General features: G+C 44.7%; 3 protein-coding genes across 6 annotated transcripts; 1 reads left to right on the forward strand and 2 right to left on the reverse strand.

The window, feature by feature from the left end:
- The first annotated feature begins 579 nt into the window (after positions 1–579).
- On the forward strand, positions 580–4,330 carry LOC132789861 (DDB1- and CUL4-associated factor 8). 3 transcript variants are annotated; one of them, XM_060798159.1, is made up of 7 exons: positions 584–661; positions 744–1,130; positions 1,189–1,735; positions 1,796–2,644; positions 3,211–3,353; positions 3,414–3,657; positions 3,722–4,330. In XM_060798159.1, exons 2-7 carry the CDS (start codon positions 907–909, stop codon positions 4,004–4,006), a joined length of 2,292 nt encoding a protein of 763 aa, XP_060654142.1. In that variant the 5' UTR covers positions 584–661; positions 744–906; the 3' UTR covers positions 4,007–4,330. The 3 variants fall into 3 exon arrangements, with proteins under 3 accessions (XP_060654141.1, XP_060654143.1, XP_060654142.1); XM_060798158.1 differs by having other exon boundaries at positions 580–1,130; XM_060798160.1 differs by having other exon boundaries at positions 580–1,130; positions 1,796–2,602.
- Positions 4,318–17,865, reverse strand: LOC132789855 (dynein axonemal heavy chain 12). The gene is given in 10 exon segments (XM_060798146.1): positions 4,318–6,072; positions 6,135–6,454; positions 6,631–10,408; positions 10,899–11,984; positions 12,049–12,249; positions 12,251–12,292; positions 12,355–12,669; positions 12,725–15,394; positions 15,450–15,630; positions 15,685–17,865. Coding segments are annotated over 10 exon segments (11,883 nt in total). The 5' UTR covers positions 17,745–17,865; the 3' UTR covers positions 4,318–4,842.
- A 1,410-nt stretch (positions 17,866–19,275) lies between these two features.
- On the reverse strand, positions 19,276–23,527 carry LOC132789864 (ankyrin-3). 2 transcript variants are annotated; one of them, XM_060798168.1, is made up of 7 exons: positions 23,330–23,526; positions 22,515–23,226; positions 21,229–21,516; positions 20,834–21,166; positions 20,346–20,449; positions 19,905–20,292; positions 19,276–19,801 (listed from the first exon to the last, which is right to left on the reverse strand). In XM_060798168.1, exons 2-7 carry the CDS (start codon positions 23,038–23,040, stop codon positions 19,398–19,400), a joined length of 2,043 nt encoding a protein of 680 aa, XP_060654151.1. In that variant the 5' UTR covers positions 23,041–23,226; positions 23,330–23,526; the 3' UTR covers positions 19,276–19,397. The 2 variants fall into 2 exon arrangements, with proteins under 2 accessions (XP_060654151.1, XP_060654150.1); XM_060798167.1 differs by having other exon boundaries at positions 19,644–20,292; positions 23,340–23,527.
- Between the last annotated feature and the right edge of the window lie 36 nt (positions 23,528–23,563).

A 23,563-nucleotide genomic window follows, 5' to 3' on the forward strand; every position in this document is an offset into this window, starting at 1 on the left:
AGAACACGCAAGCGACGAAGACAGAGACGAGTCAGACTTGTCGAAGCAAAGAGTCGAGTTGAGTTGACTGCTTTAAAACTGTGGTGAGCACTGCTTGCTGTGAAGTGCGCTTCATACAAGCAGTGCGTCTGTTTTTTGCGTGCTGATAAGCTAGCTAAATATTATGCTCAGCGCCGCCATAGAAAACAAAAAGTATATATTATTTGTGAGGAGAGGAAATTTACAATTTCTTTTTTCGAATTTGAATATCCAACGAAAGAGGGAAAAAATTATATACATGAAGGCTAGTTTTATTTAAAATAAACAGCACTTTGAAAATTACGCGCCCTTTTGGAAATATACTAAAGTACCATATGGAAACGAGTATATAGAATGAAAATCGGATCATTTAATTGGGCACACTCGGATGACAAGGAAAACATGTGCCAGTTTCCTTTGCATTTCAAGAAAAAAATAACCTTTTTTACGCGCATTTTGGAAAATAATCTAATCTCTATAGAAGTGTTACCAGGGACAAATTTTTTGTGTCTCTCCATTTTGGTATATCCCAATACTGTATGGTTGCATGGTCACACACCCACTCAGGTGTTAAATAAAACAGCTTTAATAAGCTCTTGTTTTATTTAAGAAACAAGAGTCTGAATACAACGTTCGATAATAAGTAAATTTCTAATATTTTTGGCGACAAAAACTTTAATGTTTTGATATATGGTAACACCATTAATGGATCGATGTTTCTCCAGCTCACCAACCTGGTGAATATAGTCAACATCGTAGATCTACTTGCCCTAGTGAACAACAACAACAATCTAAACATAAACATTCGTGGAAATTTGTGCTGCGTACACATAGCAAACCAATCGAGCAAAAAATAAAAAATACAAAAATAATCATATTGTCTGCAGCATGGACCAGGAAGAAGAAGCTGTAGCGGAACGCGCCGGTTCGTCAGCGTGCAAACGACAGAAGCGTAACAATTCCGCAGGCGACGCTGCTGATGGTGAAACTGAAACTGCGACTGACGCAGCAGCAGAGGAAGCACCAGCTGCTGCAGCGCCGGTAGCTGCATCGACTCCAGCGACAATTGTGGATGCATCCGCTTTATCTGAGATGGACATAATATTGCTTGGGTAAGTGAAAAGCGTGTTGCGTGGCTTGTTTTCATCATCGATTTTTACTACTTTGCAGTTTTGCGAAAAATAGAAAGGAGGCAGACAACGTCGCAAATAGACACAACAACAATAATAACAACAGTGGCGCGGATGACAACACATTAGAAACGCAAACAACTAACGAGCCTGCGCCGACATCATCTACAGCAACAGCAGCAACAGCAACAACGACAACAGATGCTAATGATGATGACGCAGTTGCCAGCGATGCAGCTGATGAACTGCAAGTTATTGATGTCGAGCCTGATTTTTCAGAGATGTTGGCCACATTCAATCGTCCGCGCATTCTTAGCACACGCTCTTACCGCTCTGTGTTAACGTCAAGCAGCAGTAGCAGCAACAGCAACGACAGCAGCCCTGCAAACGATGATCATAATTATTCGACTAACACAAGCGACACAAATGTCGACGATGACGATGTCGATGAGGTCGCCGACTCCTCGGATGCTGACGAACAAGAATCGCCGGTATTGGTGCCACCAGAAGATGACGACAGCAGCTCGGATTCGAGCATGGCCCTCTGGAATCGTTATCCACCATCATCCAGCAATGATCCCGATTCCGTAAGTCAGCAATACATCAATATAAAGTAAAACAAAGCTATTAAACATATTTGATTACAGGACGATGCCTATATACCGACGAATCCAAATGATAAGCTGCAAGTGGACACGGCCGTCGACAATATCATGGGCAAACCGAAGCCGGCGTATGCGTTAAATCTTGTGGATCAGCTAATGTATCGCGAGCACAATATTATGAATCGTATTGATTGGCGCGGCGGACACACTTCAGGCATGAATTTCATCCAAAACTATTATGGATCGCGTCAGGTGGTGGAGCGTATGACGCTCACCAAGAATATGTCGTTCCATTTGGGCTGTGTTAACTCTTTGAATTTTAATCGTTCGGGCGATCTTTTATGCTCCGGCTCCGATGATCTCTCCATCATTGTGTGGGACTGGGCCAGTGGCAAGCCACGGCAAATCATACGCTCGGGCCACACGCTTAACATATTCCAAACGAAGTTCTTGGACAGCGCCGGCTGCCTGGACATCGTCTCCTCCAGTCGCGATGGTCAAGTGCGTCGTGCCGTCATCCCGCCATCGGGAGCTAGTAAAATCAAACCGATGCGTCTCTATAGTCACGCCGAAGCTGTGCACAAGCTGGTTGTGGTGCCGCACAGTCGCCATGAGATCATTAGCGTTGGTGAGGATGCGGCCGTTAAGCACTTTGATCTGCGTAACAACAAGGTGACATCAATGCTGCGTTGCACGGACAATAAGCGACGCGTGCGTCTCTTCAGCATTGCTCATCATCCGTTTGCGCCGGAGTTTTGTATCAGCGGATCGGATGATAAACTTCGGGTCTACGACAAGCGGCAGCTGAATAAACCCGTACACGAGATGACACCCAAAGATATTAAAGATGTAAGCCGAAATTGTTCAGGTTGCGGCGGGCGTTCAGGCTTGGTGCGCATTTCTTTTTATTTTTTTTTGAGTTACTTTATTGTTTAATCAGAAAACTGGTAAATGTAGAATTTTATTTACTTCATTTTAGCATTTGAAACGATTATGGTTTTCTACAAGCTTAGTAAACTTATTAGAGCTTTAGATATAGTAATCCTTTTTTTTATTAAATCTAATCTAAATAACTCATTAATTTAAAACTAAAATCACAAAATACGTAAGAAATCATTCTAGCTGATTAGTCGACTATAATACTAATGTTAATATCCGCTTTCTAATTTGCTTAAAATTTTGTAACTTAAATGCATTTTACATTATTGCTTAATTTTTTGAGACATTACATTGACATATTGGTTGAAAACTTTTCGAAACTGATTTAAAATAGCTCCATATAGTGGCCAAACAAAAACAATGTATAATCGCTTCTTTTTTATGAAATATTTCAGTTAAATTTCAACAGCTAAACTTTTTCGCACAGTAAAAATAAGCGAAAATTGATGCGCATCTTAAAATCCTTTTTAAAACAAACTTGTATATACTTAAACTCTTTCTTTATTTCTTGTATGCAGGAAAAGATTACACAGATTACATGCGCCGTGTACAATCACAGCGGCAGCGAGATTCTCGCATCCTACAGCGATGCGGGCATCTATCTCTATGACAGTCGCAACTACAAGGATGGCGAATACTTGCACTCCTACGAAGGTCATATGTAAGTCGAAACTATGTGCTTTTGAGAGTCTGATTTAATTATTTTATTTTTTCTTAACAGTAATAGTCGCACTATTAAAGGAGTCAACTTCTTTGGACCACGTTCTGAGTACGTGGTTAGCGGCAGCGACTGTGGCAACATTTTCTTTTGGGATAAGAACACTGAGGCTGTGATCAACTTTAAGAAGGGCGATCTTTCTGGTGTTGTCAATTGCTTGGAACCGCATCCATGGATGCCTGTGCTGGCCACCTCGGGATTGGAGCACAAAGTCAAGATTTGGACACCTTCTGGCTTGCCAGAAGCTGTAAGTTTTAGCCAGCTTCTCTTTCGATATTGTGTTTTTTCATTATTATTCGATTGCACTACAGTTGCCCAAACCGGAAGCACTCAAGGAAACGTTGCAGCGCAACTTTAGGCGTAGCATTCTGGATCTGGGCGAGTTTGATATCAATCACATACACTACTTTATACGCCAGCTCATCGATCCTCGTCTTGGTAGCTCAGCTGGAGCTCGCGCGGGTGCCGATCCGGCAAGGAGATACAGTAGTAGCAGTAGTGACAGCAGCAGTAATCCAAATTCACCGCCTGGTGGTGGACAACCAAGTAGCTCGGATGAAGGAAATCCCAATCCAATGGGCTGCAACACTCAATGATTTTTATAACACACCAACCACACCCACACACACAGTCTCCAAAGCCGAATTTTTGTACATTTTAGTTTGATGGCTTTGTTGTTTTGTTTTTGTAATGGACTTGAGAAGTCCTCCAGGAGCCATGCGTGCACACGCGAAATTGAAAACAGTTCAACAAAAGCATACACATGTGTATGCTGTTTTTAATTTGTATCTGTGTGCTTGAGACTATCTCAATGCTTTGCGTTTCGAAATCTGTGAATATACAAATAAGCGCGCCTATATTCTAATATTGAAGATTAACACATGTAAAGGAATATATGAATGTTTCATTCAGTTGTATAATTGCGTCTACTTTCATTTAATGTGCTGCAGATTTAAATCATACTGTTCAAAATGCAGCGATTTCTGATGGGATCGTATAGAATATGCTTAGGCAACTAATTGTCAAGGGAGAAGATGCATCAGACGCAGGTGGTTGCCAAATCTTTTTTATATTATCTTGCATAGACCTTTTTAGAAAGTTCTTATGTCAGTGGCACTTTCACAAAGCCTGCTTAAAATAATTTAAATACATTACAAAAATGCATCACCAATAATGTTTGCCGAAAAAGAAACCAAAGCTCGAAATTCAAAATCCAAATTTTGCAGTCTGATTTAACGAGCTCAATTCGTGTGAGCTTCACATGTCTTTTTAATTACAAAGCGTCTCGGAAGCTGTGAATACATAAATAAGCGTGCTTATATGCTAATTTTGAAGAATGTCTTATGTTAACAAACAGACACGCATTAAGGAACAGATACATCTACAGCTACAAGTCGTGTCTCTCTCCTTGGGAGTTCATTCCATTCACTCTCTAGTCATTCGTCTGGCAAATGAGAGCAACGCTGCGCTTAACCCAATGCGATGCCTTAACCTGTGTGTTGAGCAGCAATGGAACCACATAATTGGTAGAGTGTCCAGTTGTCGAAAGTGTGCCGCGACGCTCGGCGGTCTTGTAAAGTGGACAGCGGTAACGTGAGCCCTCTGTAAGCTCACTTAGTGTAACGGGACGGAAATAAATGGCCGGCATGGTGTACATTAAAATCTTGGGCAACTGCTCGACAAGCATATTTTGTTCCCAGTGCCAACGGGCGCCCTCCAGAAACAGTCCATTGCAGAAGACGCCATCGTCTGGCGGCGACGTCTTAGTTTCCACCTTTAGCACATCGTAGTCAAAGGTGAGCGTATCAATGGGTATCTTGTATTTACGGGCATAATTCTGCATGGCACCGGTGAGAAACGCTTGGGTGAAGAAGAAACCCGAGAGCCAGAAAGTGGGTGGCTTGCCAACGCGATGCCATTGATGCAACCAATTGAGACGCTTGTACAAATCCTGCACATAGGAGCCCAACGGTTTGAGGCACGGATACGATTTGCCCATCCACTTGAGTGGTATGCGATTGTATTTCATGGCAACCATCACGTTCTCCAGATCCGGTGTCATCACTATGATACCCTTGATGCCCATGGCTAGGTCACGACACGAGGCACGAATTTCCTTTTGCAGCTTGAGGAAACGTTCCATTTCCTGCACAACCACCGTGTTCATCGATTCGTTGTAGTCCACAGGATATTTCTCAGCCGCACCCTCGATATCCATGTCCGGGGGCATTTCGGTTTCGATCTGTTTAATGGTATCCAGCACCATTTGCTCGGGACTGACGCCGCCGCCAGCTTGACCAGCGGCCTCGCTGCCCAGAAGCAATATCATTGAATCCAACAATGTTTTCGTTGTCTGCAAATCACGCGTAATGCCGGAATTCGCATGCAAACCATAGACCTCGGGCGGTGCCAGCGATGGCATGCTTTCGTCCAGATAACGCAGGATCTCGCGATGCTCCGTCTTGCGTGGCAATATATAGCGATCATCGTTGGCGAAACGATATCGCAGATCAGACACCACGCCGGCATTGCAAAAGTCCGCAAGTATGGTGACAATTGCACGTCTATCCCAATTATCCGTGACACGTCCGCCGTAATTGCATTCGCTAGTCAAATACGAAATGGCATCGTAAGGCACATGTTCGTATTGATTGAGGAGCATCTATGAAGAGAGAAGAGAGCATAATAAGTTTAATTCAGCACTATAATTAACGTTTTACTTACACTTAGCTGCAGCACAGAGATTTGCAAATCGGACTCATTGAACCCGTATGGTATATTCCATCCCAATGGTCCGTACTTGCGTCGTTCCTGCACGACGGCATGGAAGAAACAGATACCGAACAGCAGCCGGGTAAAAGCACGATCCTGCTTGGCGCAACCCAAATAGAATTCAGGTTCATTGATAGGCTCAGAGTTGTAGGAACGCATTAAATTCTCGCGCAGACCCGTCGGCGGTTCATTCGTCATTTTGACGCCATTCTGGAGGATTGTCACAGGAAACTGTGGCGTGGGATACGCTGTAAGCCAAATGCGGAAATTGGCTGCAAGACAAAGTGAAATGTTAGACAAAGGGGAAATGTGCAATGAAGTTATATCAGGTTTGAAAACCTCTTGAAAAATGATGAATAAACATATTAATGCTTACCAAACATAAAGACATTTGTACACTTGACGTATACTTAATATTCTACTGCTTGTTTCCTTACTACTGACTCACCTTGTGTATTGAATGTATCCATGTTCTCCCAGAGATACTCCAGAGTGGACATCCAGGAGGCGGCCAAGTGACAGTTCTGCAGGCACACCCAATAGCCCATCTCCTGGGCATTCTTGATCAGCGCCGTCGCAATGGGACCTTGTCCCTGACCCAGCGAGATGCTCTGGAATGATTCCTCTTGTCCCATCTTCTCGGCAAACACCAACAGCGAGCCCAGCGGATCAGCGCCAGGCGACAGAATAAAGACGAGCGGTGTGAGGGCTGTAGAATCAGCGTACGATTTGGAGATATCGAACTCGGGCGGTGAAACATACTGCTCCCCAATGGTTTGGGCAATAAAGTTGCGCACGCCCAGGAAGACAGAATCCGGACGTAAAGCTTTCAGCACAATAATCTTCTCAAAGGCGGTGGTCTTGTCGTGCCACGGAGCTGGCAGTGGTTGCAGCTCTGGCGAGGCGTGATCATAGATGGCCTGCCAAGCGGAGAGATTGCTACGAAATGAGCTGACAATGCCGTTGAGTTCTTTCAGTTCCTCCAGACGCAGCACATTCAACCAGACTATGTCCGTAATCCAGCTGGGATCTGGATTGGGTGGCAAATTGCTTGACTCCTTGGCGTTGGTCAGTAAATGCGACAGATGACGCATCTCCACTTGCCCAGTGCCGAGTAGAATGCGTGCCGTCAGTATAAAGGAGAAGAGCAGTTTATCCTTCTCGAAGATGGACCGACAAACGTTGTTATACAGATTTTTAGTGAAGCCATCAACCAGGAATTTGATGCGACGCGGCAAATCCTTTGACTTGTTGGCCGTCTCAATGGAGTACATATAGAGATTGATGTACCAATTCAGCGAGAATTGATACATGGGATCAATGTTGGGCAGATCCGTGATCGAGTAATAGAGTATCGAGGAATGCACTGCAACTGGTTTGTAGTTGAGGCGGAATGCCTCAATTTTAGCCGAAGTTTCTTTGGCTGCCTCCTGTTTCTCTGTAATATCTTTGGAGAGCGTCTTCGAGTCAGCCAAAATCAAGATAGCTGCCTCGTTCTCCAGTATATCACCCTCGCTGGAGGTTAAAGTCTTCAGTATCATGTTCTCGGCATCGAGCAAGGCGCCTTTGTTAGCCGCTGCCTCCGAGGTGAGCATGATGCGCAATTCCTGCAGATCGGGACGCTCTTTGGCTACCACAATGCTTAGCAGCTGATCCATCAGTGCGTTCTGTGTGAGTGCAAAGTTAATCACCGTCACCTTGTTGAATGTCTCGGGCAGAAAGTGAGGATTACGTAAATTGCACGTCATATAGAGACGGAAATTGGGCGACACTGGCACAACATTCTCCCCGAGACTGATGTGCTTGATGCCGCCCTGCAAAAAGGTCTGCCGCATAAGTATCGGGTCCAGTGGCACCTCTAGCTCCTCCTGCACATTCTCAATAATCACCGGGGAACCGTATTCCAGAGCATCGGCAATGATCTTCATGTAGTTGCTCTGATTGAACTTGACGCAGTTCAAGCGATTCTTGCGCTCCATATTCTTGAGCCAATTGTTGGCCTGGCCTTGTGGATCAATGAACAAACTGTAGCGACTGGAATTGGCCGAAATGATGGCATTTTCGCTGGAGAACTCATCGTTGGGCAGTCCATCCAGCTGCCAGTTTTGTATGGTGACATCGAGACCAAGCACCGCAGTGATGGAATATTTGCTGGAGCAGGGAATCTGCAGTTCGTTGCACTTCTTGAACCAATCGCTAACACAATTATAGCGATATTGTAGATTAACAGCCGAGAGATAGGCAATGATGCCGCAAGAGATGAGCACATCGCCGGGCAAATGATCATACAAATCCTGCAGATCATCGGCTGCTTTGTTCCAGCGCGACTTTTCGCCACCCAAACCACCAATTAAAGCCTCAGCGCGCAGCAACTTGTTGCGACAATTCTCAGCATGCTGCTCGGTGCGTTTCATCTCCTCGTTGGCCTTGTCCAGTTCAATGTTGAGCAGCGCAACCTTCTCTTCCAACGCCGCAGCCATGGCGCGCTTCTCCGCCAGAAATGCCATTGTATCAGCGAACTCCTTTTCGGCAGCTGCCAGTTTTGCCTTTTTGGGCGCAACCACTTTGGCCACATCATCGTACATGTCCATGGCAATGATCCATTGGCACAGACCCTTCGCAGCGCTCGACGCCTTCGCCACCACCTTGGGATCAAAGTCCTTGTTGGGTATAAACTCTTTGCGTATGCGTTTGATCGTCTCCACCGGTATATTGTCCTTGTCGAACTCACGCAACGAGGGCAGGAAATTCATGTCACCCAGAATACGCTTACTGGGACCCCAATAATCGTTGACCATCTTACCCGAAGCGGGATCAGGTATGCGCTCCGGTGGCAAACCCTTCATGACACACACCGCTGCCATGACTAACTTGATCACAGGCGGGGGATTTTTCATGGACTTCACGAGCGTAATGTCCGCTGGTTTCAGTGTGTTAAGCGCGGCCAGCGCATCCTCCAGCACCGGTATCGCTTTGGCCAGATCCTTTTCACACTCGCCCTTGAGCACCTGCGCTGCCTCGGCCTGCACCGAGGCCACCTCCTCATCGCGTTTCACCTGCTCAGCGGCAGCATTGGCAGCGAGCGTTTCCTTGCTAATCTCCAGCATCATTTTGCGTGATGCTTCCGCCAAGGCAACCAACTTGGGTTGCAATGCATTTAAATCACGTTGCATAATGGAAATGGCAGCTGCGGCAGCGGCCAAAGTATCCAGACCACCAATGTACCGCATTTTGGCCTGCATTGTTTCTTTTTGCTTGCGCTCGATGAGCGTCTGAAACGAACGAATCAGCTCAATGAACGAGGCATTCGTCTGGTAGATGTGACGTCCTGACATTTGGCAGAAAGCCCGAGTCACCTTGGCAGCTGTTGTGTGGAAATACTGGCAAGTATCCATGATGGCCATTTTGATCTCCTCGGAGGGCACATTCACATCCACCAGCGACATCTTGGCAATCATTTGCAGCGCCTCCTCCGGCCAGCTGTCGTACCAATCGATGGTGCAGCAATTTACCAGCGAGGGATACAAGCGCACTCGAGTACGCAAGGCATCGCCAATCGGCGAGAAACTGAGCACAATGTGCAGCTTTTGCTTGCAACGATTCACAAAGAACGAGAAGACTTGCAGCGGTGAGACATCAATGTTGCGATTTCCGCCCTGCGCAGCGAGACGCACCATCTCGAGCACTTCCTGCTTCTCGTCAATGGGAAAGATGTTCGGCACCTCGCCTTGGTTCAGCAGACAGTCAATGTCCTGCAGAAACAATTCCATTTTGATTTGATTCTCGGTTATGAGGAATGTGGTGTGTTTGTTCATGCCGCCAGCTTCCTTGAGTATGGCTTTGATATCGTCATGCCATTCATTGGCACCATAGCTTTTCGTAATCTCTGGCTGAAAAAACGATGTCTGCACCATATTGGTGGCCAGTTTTGTGAGAGATTGTCGCCCTGAGCCGCCCAAACCAATCAGCAATGCGCTGGCTCCTTGTATCGAGATGATGCGACAGATGCGATTCAAGTGCAGCATTGCAAAGGTGAAGAGGGTAATGTCCATTTTAGAGCGACGAGTCGAATTGTAATCCTCCAAACTCGTCACGGCCAGCTTGTGGAACACCTCCATGTTGGGCACCTCCTCGTAGCGTCGCTCGTCCGGTTCGCTGTCCTCGTCAAAGTACATGCCAAAGAAGATACTGTTAGCGGCCTCCATGGTAAAAACAGCATCGTCGCCCTGCACGAAAGGAAAACATGGTAATTAGAACATGATAATTAAGGTATTTAAGTGAGGTTGATTATAGTAAATGCCTAAGGATTATTTAAAGTATCAACAATGTTAACATCATTTCATCATGAAGTCACATTAAAATGTACATCTCAACCTCAGTTTCTTGAAATTATGATTTTAAAAAAATGTAAGTAGTGCTTTGTTATCTCTTTGGTTGTCTTTGGATTAACATATATGGTTCAAATAGCAATAATAAACTATTATAATTAAAACAAAACTAGTATTATGTTTATAACTTGCCATTTTCTGAACTTATATAAAATGAGAACAGGATATAGAGACAGACTCATTAGCACATGCGGTAAAATCGCAGTGCAGTAACATAGTAAACCTATAAAAACGTTAGCTGCTGAAGAATACATTCTCTATCGATCTACAACCTGACTTAGAAAAAACTACCTAGACATCTGTTTTTGAAACAGCAATCTTCACTCACCGTGCAATACTTCTCAAAAACAGTCTCCACTTTATCCTTGAAATTGGTCTTAAGGCATTCGTTGAGCTTCTCGAACATCCATTTGCGATCGATATCATCCACAAGGCGATCATAGAAGACGCGCATGGCCTCATGATACCAGACACGCACCAACATCTTCTTATCAGTCACCGACTCCTTGCGCACCAACGTGCAACCAGTGACAACGCGAGCCATGTCCCGCAAATTGAAGATGTAATGCGATTTGGCGGGTGTGGCACGTACCTCGGACTGCACGCTCTTGTAAATGCTTTGTGTCGCAGCCACAATTTGATTGGTCACCACAAACACATCTTGTCCATGTCCCGAGCGACGAAAACCGTTTAGCGAGACATTGAGAAAGATGCGATACATAGTGTCATCACTGAAAGTGTTGATCGAGTAGACATGGAAGTGATTGAGGAAGCGCGCATAGACATCCTGACGACTACCACCAGGCAGACCACAAGCACACATTATAAGCACATTATTGATCCAGATCTTGGAACTATCCTTCAGATCGTACACATGCCCGTAGTCAAAGTACTGACGCAACAGTTCCAGCGGCGGTTGAGCTCCGTACACTTCCTTAACCGGCATATTCATGTCATCCACAAAGAGTATGCTCTGCATACCTTTAGGAGGACCATAGATGCCACGCTTCCACTTCTGCAGTTTGGCGATGATCTGCTCTTGTGTATTATTAGCAGATATCATCACAGTGAACGTAATGAAGCCGGTTTCGTACTCATCCGGATTTAATTTGTTCATCAAATAGTTCTGTATGTAAACGCTCTTCCCTGTACCTGTGGGTCCGACTAGCAGCATACGTTTCTTGTGCTTCACGTGCATCTGCAGCAGATGAATATAGCGTGCCGTGTCCACAGTGGGCACAATCACGCCCGTTTTGGTCTCCTCCACATCCATGCGCTTGGCCAGCTCCGGCCAATAACGCCAATTGCCGCGCTGCTTAAAGACAAACATATAATCTACAATCTGTCCCTCGAGAGGCGGCGTCACCTCCATCTTGCCCAGCGATGGCGGCGTCTCTGCTTCATTCTCATATATCTAAGGTAGAATGTGTGGAAAACTTGTATGAATTGGTAAACAGCATTTTCCTACGTTTACTTACGCTCTTAAGAAAAGCGTCGAATTTCTCTCGGGATTCTGTGTTGAGCACGCCGCCGACGCCCCAGGACAAGGCGAACAGCATGGCTGCCTGTATGTGGCCCACAATATACTTCTCATAATCCTCGGGATTCTCCTCGATGGCTTCGTCCAGCAGCATGTCGATCAGATCAAATGTGGTCAGCATGCAATTGAATTCCCCCGGGGCGTATGAATTGCGTGCAATGGCGACGCACGAAAGTTTGACACTGTCAACCGAGTTGAATCAATACTTGAAATTAAGGATTTTTTTATTCTGATTACCACTTACCGGCACCAGCAGCCAACTGAGCATGGTGAGCATATATTTCACATTATCCGCATCCGCCCAGCGTGGATCAGCTTTCTTCAGCCAGGTGTTGGCAAATGAACGCCAACCTAAAGTGGCAGGCTCCATGTAGATCATGCCACAGCGTGACACTGTAGCAGGTGAAGCTTGCGCCAGATCCATGACCTCAAACACCATGGACATCTCGTTGGACATGGTAATCACCTCGCCGCTGGTCAGACACAACTTCTTATTATCATCCAGCACAGTGTTCATATTCTCAATCCACACTGCGTCCACAGGACCATCAAATATGACCTAAGATTAAATATAAATATGAGCAAACTATAGTCGACTCCTTTCCTTTACTTACCCATTTTCTGTCTGGCGTTGGCGTCATGGCGAAATCTCGAAATATGCGCGCCACCAAACCATCTGTCCATTCATAAGATATAGGATCAAAGGAGCCATACAACTGATTCATGGTAATCGACTTGGGATTCATAATGCCCATTTGTACATGCTGAAAATATGGACTCATCGCAGGAGCTTTGATCTTTAGAGCCGAAAGTATCTTGGCCAGCACCTGCAACGTCTTGGACTTGCCAGAAAGTGGTTCCCCCACCAACATGAAGCCATGACGCACAATAATCATCTCAAATGTTTGGATGACTTTCACCAGAAAACTGGGCGCAGGCTCGAGAATCTCCTCCTGACAGACACGTTTGAATTCCTTCTCCATGAGCGTGTAATCAATGTCCGGCAACTTGATGCCTGGGAAAATGTCCGAGATGATGCCCTCGAAGAGTGGCACATCAAACGACAAGAACTTGGGTAAATTGACATCGATCAAGCTGCGCAACAACAAGATGTCCTCAACCTCATCCGGATACTGCTTCTTAATGTTGCCACAAGCCGAGAGCACCGTCTTCACCGCTCGCATGCCATAATCGTAGTGATTCTGACTGGACAACTGTTCCGAGCACAGACGATAAGTGGTCACAATTTTGACGGCCAGCTTGCGAGCATCCACAAAGCCATAGGAGTACAGAGAGATCTCACCAATCATGGCATAATCTGGCACCATCATGGCCACGGAACGGAACAACACTTTCAGATTATCGGGCAACTCGGACCGACCCGCATAGCCGGGGTTCATTGTGATGCAAACATAGCAGGCGGGATTCAGCACTAGTTCGGTGCCCTCAAACATAAACTTGGCCACATTGGCACGTACCGCTTGAATGATCAGTAGAATCTGTTGAGCGACCACCGAAAGCACCTCCAACTCAATGCGATTGAACTCATCGAAGCACGCCCAGGCGCCACACGATGCAAGTCCCTTGAAAAACTTGCCCATGGCCTTGTAATCGAGACCGTCGCTGCAATTGAACACTTTGCACTGCACTGCCAAAGCCTTGGCCAAATCCTTAGTGGTCTCTGTTTTGCCCGTGCCCGCAGGTCCTTCGGGTGCACCATTCAAATGCAGCTGATATGCGCCAACCAAAGTGCGATAGCAACGATCGGTGAGCGGTGTGATGACCAGACGATCTGAGTTACCCAAATATTCGTTGGCAAAGGGAACTGTGGCGTTAATGATCCGCACCAGCATCGTAGAATCCTCCCAGTAGTAACGCATCTGCGCGAGCCATTGGAAATCGAATTCGCTGCTAATTTTGAGACGTATTAACTCCTCGGTGACATCCTTGGCATGCACATCGATGACAATCAGCGATTTAATGGTGATTCTATTCAGGTTACTTATCACTGGCGATCTCACAAGTGTCACAATATCATTAAGTTCCTTAGTCAGTTCACCGAAAAAGTGATTCATCACCGTCTGATTGCCGCCGTAGCTGCGACGCAAACAGCTGTGCATGCGAGACGCCCAATAGACCTGCGAGACGGCCAGCACAACCATCTGAGGCCACTCCAACACCCACTCGTTGCGCTTGACTGTCGGATAGTGTCCGTAGGAGAGTTCGCTCTCGTTGCGCACTGCTTTCAGCATCTCCTCCTCGACGCCAACCAACCATTTCTCAACGCTGCCACCGGCAGCCACCGTCGAAATCTGTTCGAGAAACTTTATATGCTCCTTGTCGCTGCTAATCATGGCCAGCACATTTTTGCCTGCATCAAATTCGAGTATGTTGATGCCTTCAAAGCATTTGCTTAGATGTGGTTGCACACGCAGTGGATCTTTTGTCTCCGAGAGTATCTCCAGCATTTCATCGTTGGCCAGAAAGAAGAAACGCGGAAAGTAGAGACGCTTCTTCTCCAGATAGTTGCTCACACCTGTTGATATGTCCTCCAGCAGCTCGTTTGCCTTCTGCAGCGCCTCAAGCAACCCCGAAACAGGCGCAGTTTCCATGACAAGCGGATTGCGTAGCACTAAACCCATATTTCTCGTATACGTCTGCTCCACAATAGTAAAGAGTCTGCCCTCCTCGGGCATTTGGGCCACAATATCCTTGGAGGAGAAGATGGGGAGCAGATATAGGTAGTTCACCTGCACCTTGCCCCACTGATCCAACGTCTCGTTGACACGCATAATCTTCTCATACCAGGCGCGCACTTCCTCCTCGCAGGGCTTCATAAAGGCCGAACCACGCATGGCCAGCGTTTTGAGTATGTGATCGTCCAGCAGCGCCTGTATGTCGTCCAGACTCGAGAGTATGGTGACGCCTGTTTCCTTGTATGGTCCGGTGGGAAAGGTTTTGTTCTCCCACTCCTTGATCATGATCTGGAGATTGTTCCACAGCTGCAGCTCCTTGTTAGCGCTAATGCTGATAATCTCAAACTGATCGAGCACATTGTCCAGGCCAGAGTTCAGTATCTTACGCAGCGTTGTGCCAGCATCTGGCGTAATGTCGAACCCAGCTATCTCAGACATTTCCTTCCAATGGCGTTTGCGTAAAGCGGGATTGCACAAAGTATTAACTATGAAGACGCCAATGGTAAAATCTTTGATGGACTTGATCATGGAAGCGCACAAGCGCAACGGCACCGGATGCTTCTCCGGATCGGGATCTTCAGTTTGTCCCTGAAGTTATTAATTAATATATCAACTGCAAACTTAATACTGTAATATAGTTTACCTTAAATTTGCAGACTGGATCCTCGACCATGTCCTGTTTGATCTTAATGCGATAATACTTTTGATTCTTTTGGAATTCCTTGAGATAATCATCAGTTGTGGTCTCCACAAATTTGGGCTCCAGATACTCAAAAGGTCCGTCAGTCCAAACGCTCAAATAGCGCTGCCATTCAATGCAAAGTCTAAAAGTTGTATATAAGTTAAAAGATCATTCAATAAATTAAACTATAACTCACTTCATGAGCTCAGCAAAGGGATACACAAATCCCTTGATGATTTGCAGCGTTGGATACTCCGTTTGATTAACCTTGAACAGTTTCTCCTCCTTGTTGATCCACGCCACATAATCATCAAAAGTCTTCAATTGATCAATAAAGTTCTGCAGTATAATATACGATTCCCGAAACTTTTCTGGTCTGCTCATGTCATCAATGACCCCTAGCTTGGGTAGCATCTCTTGTATGTCTGTATTGAGCTTCTTAACGACCTCCTGCAGATGCTCCTCGAAGAGGAACTTATAGTGCTCCTGCTGCGAGGCATTATAGTCACAGATGTCATTGATATCCTTGATCCAGTTGATGGTGCGTATGGTCAAATCAAAGTGATATTTGGACATCTGGGTGAGCTCCACAATATTGGTGCCCACCTGCAGGCAATACTGAATGCGATCCGTGAGCTCTGCCAGCTTATCCTTCTTCACATAGATCATATACTCAGCACTCTCGAGCAGTTCCTCCGTGGACTTAGGTATGAGCAATGCTTTATCCTTGATCTTTTCGAATTCGGCGCATATCTCCTCCTCAGCCTTGATATGCACACTGATGATAATACCCGTGATATCGGCAATCAAACTCTCGGCTAGATTTCGCAATCCTTGGATGGCTGGCTCATTGTCCACGACGGCCATCTCAAAGTAATCGGTGGCCGGTTCACTGCACAGCATATTGATATACTCATAATACTTGTTGATGCGAGCAAAGTACTCCTCGAACTCGTGGGGTTCCTCAAGGAATTGCAGTAGAGCATCGCGCTCCTCGTTCGAATAGAGACCAAAATATTTCTCGCGATAGCCTTCGATGTAGTCCGTAAGTTGTGAGTAGGTGGCCACAATGATGTCTTGCACACGATGTATGACATCCTTGACATAATTCTCATTCATTTCGATCTTGAGATAATCATTTACCTGAGTATATGTGGTCAACGTATCCACCTGCGGTTGCAGCGCCTCCATGCGATAGCCCACCATTGAAATTTCCGTTACAATCTCACCAAAGGTGGCTTGAATATTGTAGATATTGGGACGCATATCCAAGCCGTCCTCCGCATCGCTCCAACAGAGCGACAGCCGGAACACGGGCATGGTGCGTGGAGAGCTGCAAACGCGGCACAGTTCTTCAAAGGTGCGCAACTTCATGTTGTTCACCTCGCGATTCATCAGACCCTCGAGACCGTTCCAGGCACGCTTCCACACATTCATGGGCATGACACGTTTACGCAGCATGCGCTTCAGCACCAGAACCAAACGCGTGTACCACGTCCAGCGCAGGAATGTGTTTACCTTGTCCAGCTGATTCTGTATGTACTTGCGATAGAACTTGTAGGACAACGCCTCGCGGCCACACAAACCCATTTGCTGCTGTTGGGCGCCCATGCTGCTCACGTAGCTGAAATTACAGGCGAACTCTGGCAGCTCCAGCACCGATATACTCAGCACCACACGCATGGGCAGCTGAAGGATGAGCAGCTTCTGTGAGATCTTGCGACGATTCTCCAGATACACCTTATAATTGGGCGAACGTCCGGGTAGCTTGAAATGGAAATCGGCGCGTGGTAATTCAAACGTGGTCGGATCCTCATCGGAGAACTCAGGATGCAACAGAATGTTCTTCATGCTGTAGATCTTCATTAGGCGATCGTATTCTTCGTGAACCTCTTTCATATAGGCATTCACCAGTTCTGGATATTTGTTCTTCAGTCGATCCGAGGCGAAACTCAGAATTTTGGCCTCCGTCTTTTGCAGCATGCGCGGCACAATTATTTTGCGCACCTCACGGCGCAAATTGTCCACATAATGGGATTGGGGCAGTGGACGTATTTCTGGATCTGGTGGCAATTGTTTCTTAGCCAATTTCACCTTCAAGTCGGCAGCGCGCTGCTTTAGAAATGTAAAATGGCGTCGCTCGTGCACATCGGAGATGCGAAAGGTTAAAAGCGGATTCTTCATATACGGTTCATTGTCGTACTTGGTAATGTCCGATGGCGGGCGGTGCATCCGCTCCAACTTGCGGCTAAACATCTTGCCGGCGTCTCCTCCTAGTACTTGCTCCTGCTGCTCCTTATCATAGGCAAAAAATATATATTTTAGTAGCAGCAGCAGCAAAATTGTAGCCTCACATTTGATTAGAAACTCTTGTTATCCGTTACTAGGCGACTTTTTCATAATTGTTTTCTTTTTTTACTTTGTTTTGTTTACCATGTTCGCCGCGTAAACAAACTATCACCAAGTTTTGGTTGTTGTTACATTCTTGTCACACAAACTTTTGTTTATTTTTATTTTGCACTGCAACCGTCGTTAAACGCCATTTTGAAAAATGCATTTTGCCGTTGTGTGTATGTATGTATTTGTATTTATTTTTATTTACCAATAACGATAGCAGTTATCGTTCGGTAACAATTCGATTGAAAATGACATTACAGATCAGATTAACAACTCTTTTTTTTTTTTTAAGCAACAATAATTACAATAATAATTATATGTATATATAGTATATGTATAACACTTGTTAAATTGCCTTCAAATATACAATATTCTAAAAAAAAGAGAACCCCGAATTGTTCATCAAAAAACAGCCTTAAGTTTATGCAGATGTCGATAAACGTGTACGAGTGTGTGTGTGTTTCTGTGTTTGGGAATTTGCATGTGTGTTGTTGGGCATAAGATTAGCTTAAGAGCGATGGTGGGCCTTGTGTGAGGGTGTGTTGGTGTGGGTGTGATTCTCTGTGGGGGCGGGGCAGATGCGCATTTTGAAAGCACAACATGTAAAAGTTATACAATTTGATAGAGATACACAATACACAATTTAGTAATGAGCGTTTTGTTTTTAGTTGTTGTTAACAATAGATTCGTATCAAAGAAATTGCACATGTTTGATTTTTTGACGATGCTTTTTAGGTACGTTTAAGCGTTTTCATATCATATCCTTTTTAAATTACATATTTAATGCATGTGTATTGGTATATATACTATACTACATATATACTGTAAATTCATATACAACAAGAAAGAAAAACAATCTTCGGCTTTGCCGAAACACAAATACCCTTGCAGAGTCATATCAACTAATTAACACAATTTTTAAGAAACAAAATTTTGTATGGTAAATCATAACTCTTTTCTGATTGTTGCCATGTCAGCTATATTATAATTTAGTCCAATTTTGATAGCTTCAAACTTTGCACAGCAAAAGGACAAATTTTTGTATAAATTTAGTTTTAAAAGTGTGCTAGTAACTTGACTATAAACAGACAGACTCCAAGAAACAGGAGGTTCACATTTGCAATATAACATTTAAATTTGTATATGGCGATAAGAACGTCTTCCGACACACATAAATATAATACAATATGAAATTCGAATGTTCCAATTTGATTCAACAATAAGAAGAGCGTTTGCAAATATTCCAATTGTAAGTGGTTCCAAACTTGCTAGTCGACATTGTAATACCCTCTGCTAGGGTATAATTATGTAAAAGTGTGCTAGTTGTGTGTGTGTGCGTGGTTTGTGTTGGGTGGCATGCCAAATATTATATAGCTTAACAACAATTGCATTTATGATTGATTCTAGTTGTAGTTGTAGTGGTAGTTGTTTCTAGTCATTGGTCGTTAAAAAAGTTAACATTGACATTGACACGCTTTATGCTTTATCTAGTTATTTATACGCACACACTTGTTATCTCTCAAATTGCAACACATAATCCTTGAGTGGACCTGGCAAATTCAATCGATTCACATTCTGGGCCAACTTCCGGTTCATCGACTCATAGATGGCCATGCGAGCCAATTGCTTGAGGCTGCGTGGCCTGCGATAGAGTGTCGAGATCAGGGCTATCAATTGTTCCGTCTTCTTGCTCGGCACTTGGGCGACATAGAAATTGTGCAGTGACTTTAGGCAATTGTAGAGCGGCTCATGCTCCATGGTCAGATAGAAGAGATGGATAATGCGTGTGAATGTTAATTGCGGATCGTTGAGTATAAATTCCTTTTTCGTGATCAGTATAATGTAGTAGAAAAGCAGATAGCGTGAGTTTGTGCGAAACGAGTTGCGAAACGTATTATCGCCCATGGCAGCAGCGGCTCCAGCTCCACCACCTCCACCTCCGCCGGCACCACCTCCACCACCACCTCCAGCTGCAGCGCCCCGCTCCACCTCCTCCGCTGCCCAGCGCTTCACCGTAACTGGCAATTTCACTTGAGAAGATCGCAATGCCAGGGGTGGTCTTGCTGCTGAGCACAATATTGGGATCGGCGCCGTATTGGATAAGCGTAAGAGTTAACTCATAGATGCATTCCATATCGTGGCAAGTGCGCACATTCTGTACCATATCCATGACGGCTTGCAGAATGTGTTGATATGTCTTGTTGCAGTCGAGGCCATGCTGCAGCAGCAGCAGCAGAATGTTCTTAATAAAGTCGAAATTTGTGCGTTTCTGTGCATCACAGTTAAGCGTAAAGTTCTCGCTGACCGTAAAGACCAGCACATGCAACGGCTTCAAGTTCGCTCGATACGAACAATTTGGATTTGCGCCATGCTGCAGCAGGATGCGTATGCAGTTCAAGTAGCAAACCTGTGGGAAAATGTATGCATTAGAGAGTGTGTGATAAAAAGTCAAATACTCACCTTCATTGAGTGCGTGAAATGATGCAGATGATCCTTGTTAATTAGCGGCACCAGCAACACCATTATGGGCACGGAGCCATCGCGGCCCACAATGTTGGGATCACCTAGAAAAGACAGCAAATTATAAATAGTCGAACTAAATATTTTTATATCCATTAAGTCTATCTTTAACAGAAAGATTCCTAAAAGAATATTTCAGAATTCACTGCTTGAACTTAAACTTTATGCTTTAAACAAATGTGTTATTATTTCCATTTAAGTAATGTAGCATTTAAATAACTTTCGTATTACTCTAAATAAAGAATCGTTTTAAAATTAAACTTAAGACATTGTTTAGTTATTTGATCGAGCTAACAAATATAGTTTTTTTTGTAGCAAGGCAAAATTATGTAAATCATAAAACAAAAGTTCAATTCAATTGAAAAAATGAAGATTGCCCTTGGAGAGATACATCACATAAAATATAGACAATATCATTAGATACCCACCATCTTCCCTAATGAGCATGTTGAGCAGCTCATAGCAGACCTCCCAGTCACGCAGGTGGCGAAACACGCATGCCATGGCACTGTTTCCAGCCTGATTGATGGATGGCTTGGCGCCATTCTGCAGCAGGAAACGCACTAGATGCAGCACATCCCATTTGCTCCACTTGTCGTAGCCATAGCGTGCCTCCTCCAGGGCATAGCGCACAATCAGCGCATGCAACGGCGTATTGCCCAGCGTATCTGGTGCATTAATCAGCTCCTTGCAACCCCGATCTAGTAGTATGCGCAATGTGGCTTGCGTATCCTCCGCGGATTTGCGTGCAGCAAAAATGACTAGAAAATCAACAGCATAAATATGCATACAATATAATAAAGTATATTAACGTTTTTCTTACCAACATGCAACAGCGTCATCTGCTGGGTGCAGGTGCGCACAGTGGTGATGGCACCATGCTGAATGAGTAGCTCCAAGAAGCGTCCGTCATGCAGCACAGCATGATGTATGGGATAATATTCGTCCATAATGAGATTAATCTCCTCGGATCGTGTCACGACCAGCTGCTGCACACAGTTCCAGGCGCCTCGCTCGCAGGCCAAGTGCAGCAGCGGCTTCTTAGCACGAAATGGGATCCAAGGTTCTTCCATCTTTTGAGTCATCATGCTGAGCACATTATACTGATCACCTACATAAAAAGGGGAAATAGTTAACAGATTAGTATACATATACAATAGAAGAAGCGAGACCAAATTGGAGTTATGCAAATAAGAAAATTATACAAAATTCTTATTTCAAAATAAAAAAGATATGAATTACTTTTCAATTAAAAAATAATCAATAAGAATTATACATTATACATATTATCAAATAAACCGTGAAAAAATTTTAAAAGAGATTACAATGTTCAAATGAAAAACTAAAAATTGATTTTCAATAACTTTGATATTAACAAGTAAGAAAGCTACAGTCGAGTGTACTCGACTGTGAGATACCCGCTACCCATTTTGAATAAAAGAAACATATTTTGCGGTATTTTCTCAAAATATACCGAATATACTGCAAAAATACTAAAAATATACCAAATGGTATATTTGGTATATCGACATAGTACCGCATTCAAAATATACCATAGACGGCACAATATACCAGATTGTCAGCCAAAGCAACTAAGACCCCTAGTAAGTAGGCGTTTTTGCCCATACAAAAGTATTTCTTTAATAACTTCGACAATTTTTATCTGATCGCAACCAAATTTTCAGGAATCATAACTACTATAGTAAATATTGTATATACCAAAATTCGCAACTCTAGCTTTAAAATTACGCTTGTTATTCGATTTTTTTGATTTGCGGGGGCGGAAGTGGGCGTGGCAAAAATTTGAAACAAACTTGATCTGCGTGCAAACATAACAAATGCTGTCGAACAAAAATTATAGCTCTATCTCTTATAGTCTCTGAGATCCAGTGTTTCATACGGACAGACGGACAGACACACAGACGGACAGACGGACATGGCTAGATCGTCTCGGCTGTTGACGCTGATCAAGAATATATATACTTTATAGGGTCGGAGATGCCTCCTTTTACCTGTTACATACATTTCCTGCCGGCACAAAGTTATAATACCCTTCTACCCTATGGGTAGCGGGTATAAAAATTTATATTTGGAACAAAGTCTTCATACCATCAATGGCATAGCAGAGTGCGTTCTGAAGCTTCGTGTTGAGGCGTTCGCTGACATCGTCCACGTTGCTGTGCCACTTCCCGCTCTCCTCGCAGTTGTGCGAATGGGCGCCGGGAAAGCACATGCGTGTGTCGGCATCGATGCGAGCACCATGACGCAGGAGCAGCTCCACACACTCCTCGTAGCCACGCAGTGTGGCAATGTGCAGGGGCAGAGAGCAGGGCGCCCGATTGACGTCGGGTCGATGGCGATGCAGCAGCCATTTGGTGAGATCGATGTGATTGAGGCCAACACTGCGCTGCAGTATATTGTAGCCACAGTCGTCGTGTATGACCAAGATATTCTCGTTCTTGGGTATCTGAATCAGCAGACTCTCAAGGGTTTGCAATGAGATTTTTGGATTGGCACGCAAAATTTCGAATAATGTTTGGATTTTCTCCTCCGTCGCTTTGGATACTTTGTGACCATCACGATGGGAGAGCAGTGCCGAGCCCGAACGAAAGACTTGACTCACCGAGCCACCCATTTCGTTCTCTTCCCACTCCTCCTCCTGCTGCTTCTGCTGTGTAACAATGGAGCTGCAGTTACAGTGAACACTAGAGATGCAAGGATGGGGGCGCAATGATCAATGTTTTGGAATGGATCACCAGTGTGTCGTCGTCTGCATGTTTGCGACGCAGTTTTTTTTCGGATCGATCGTCGTCGTTGTTCTCTACAATGCACAGAAACAATAACAATAAACAAAGTGCGTCGAGGGCAGAGGCAGCGAGCAAAAGACAAGAAAAAAATCAATACAGAAACGAGCTTTCACACACATTTACACACAATTCTTCAGCACTTGGCACTGCACGCTCGCTGCATTTGTTTATGCCATTTGCAATTGTCCATGATTTGTGGCATTTTTATACACCAATTGCAACGTTAAAATGCATTTTTCAAAAAGCCTTTTATTGCTCCGCAAAAACCACCACAAACAAGAGCCAACAACTTTTTCTACGCTGCAAATTGTAAACGAGTTAATCTCTCTCTATATCAGCTGGTGACTATCG

This window comes from Drosophila nasuta, chromosome 3, assembly GCF_023558535.2.
Source record: "Drosophila nasuta strain 15112-1781.00 chromosome 3, ASM2355853v1, whole genome shotgun sequence".
In the NCBI taxonomy this organism is placed as follows: domain Eukaryota; kingdom Metazoa; phylum Arthropoda; class Insecta; order Diptera; family Drosophilidae; genus Drosophila; species Drosophila nasuta.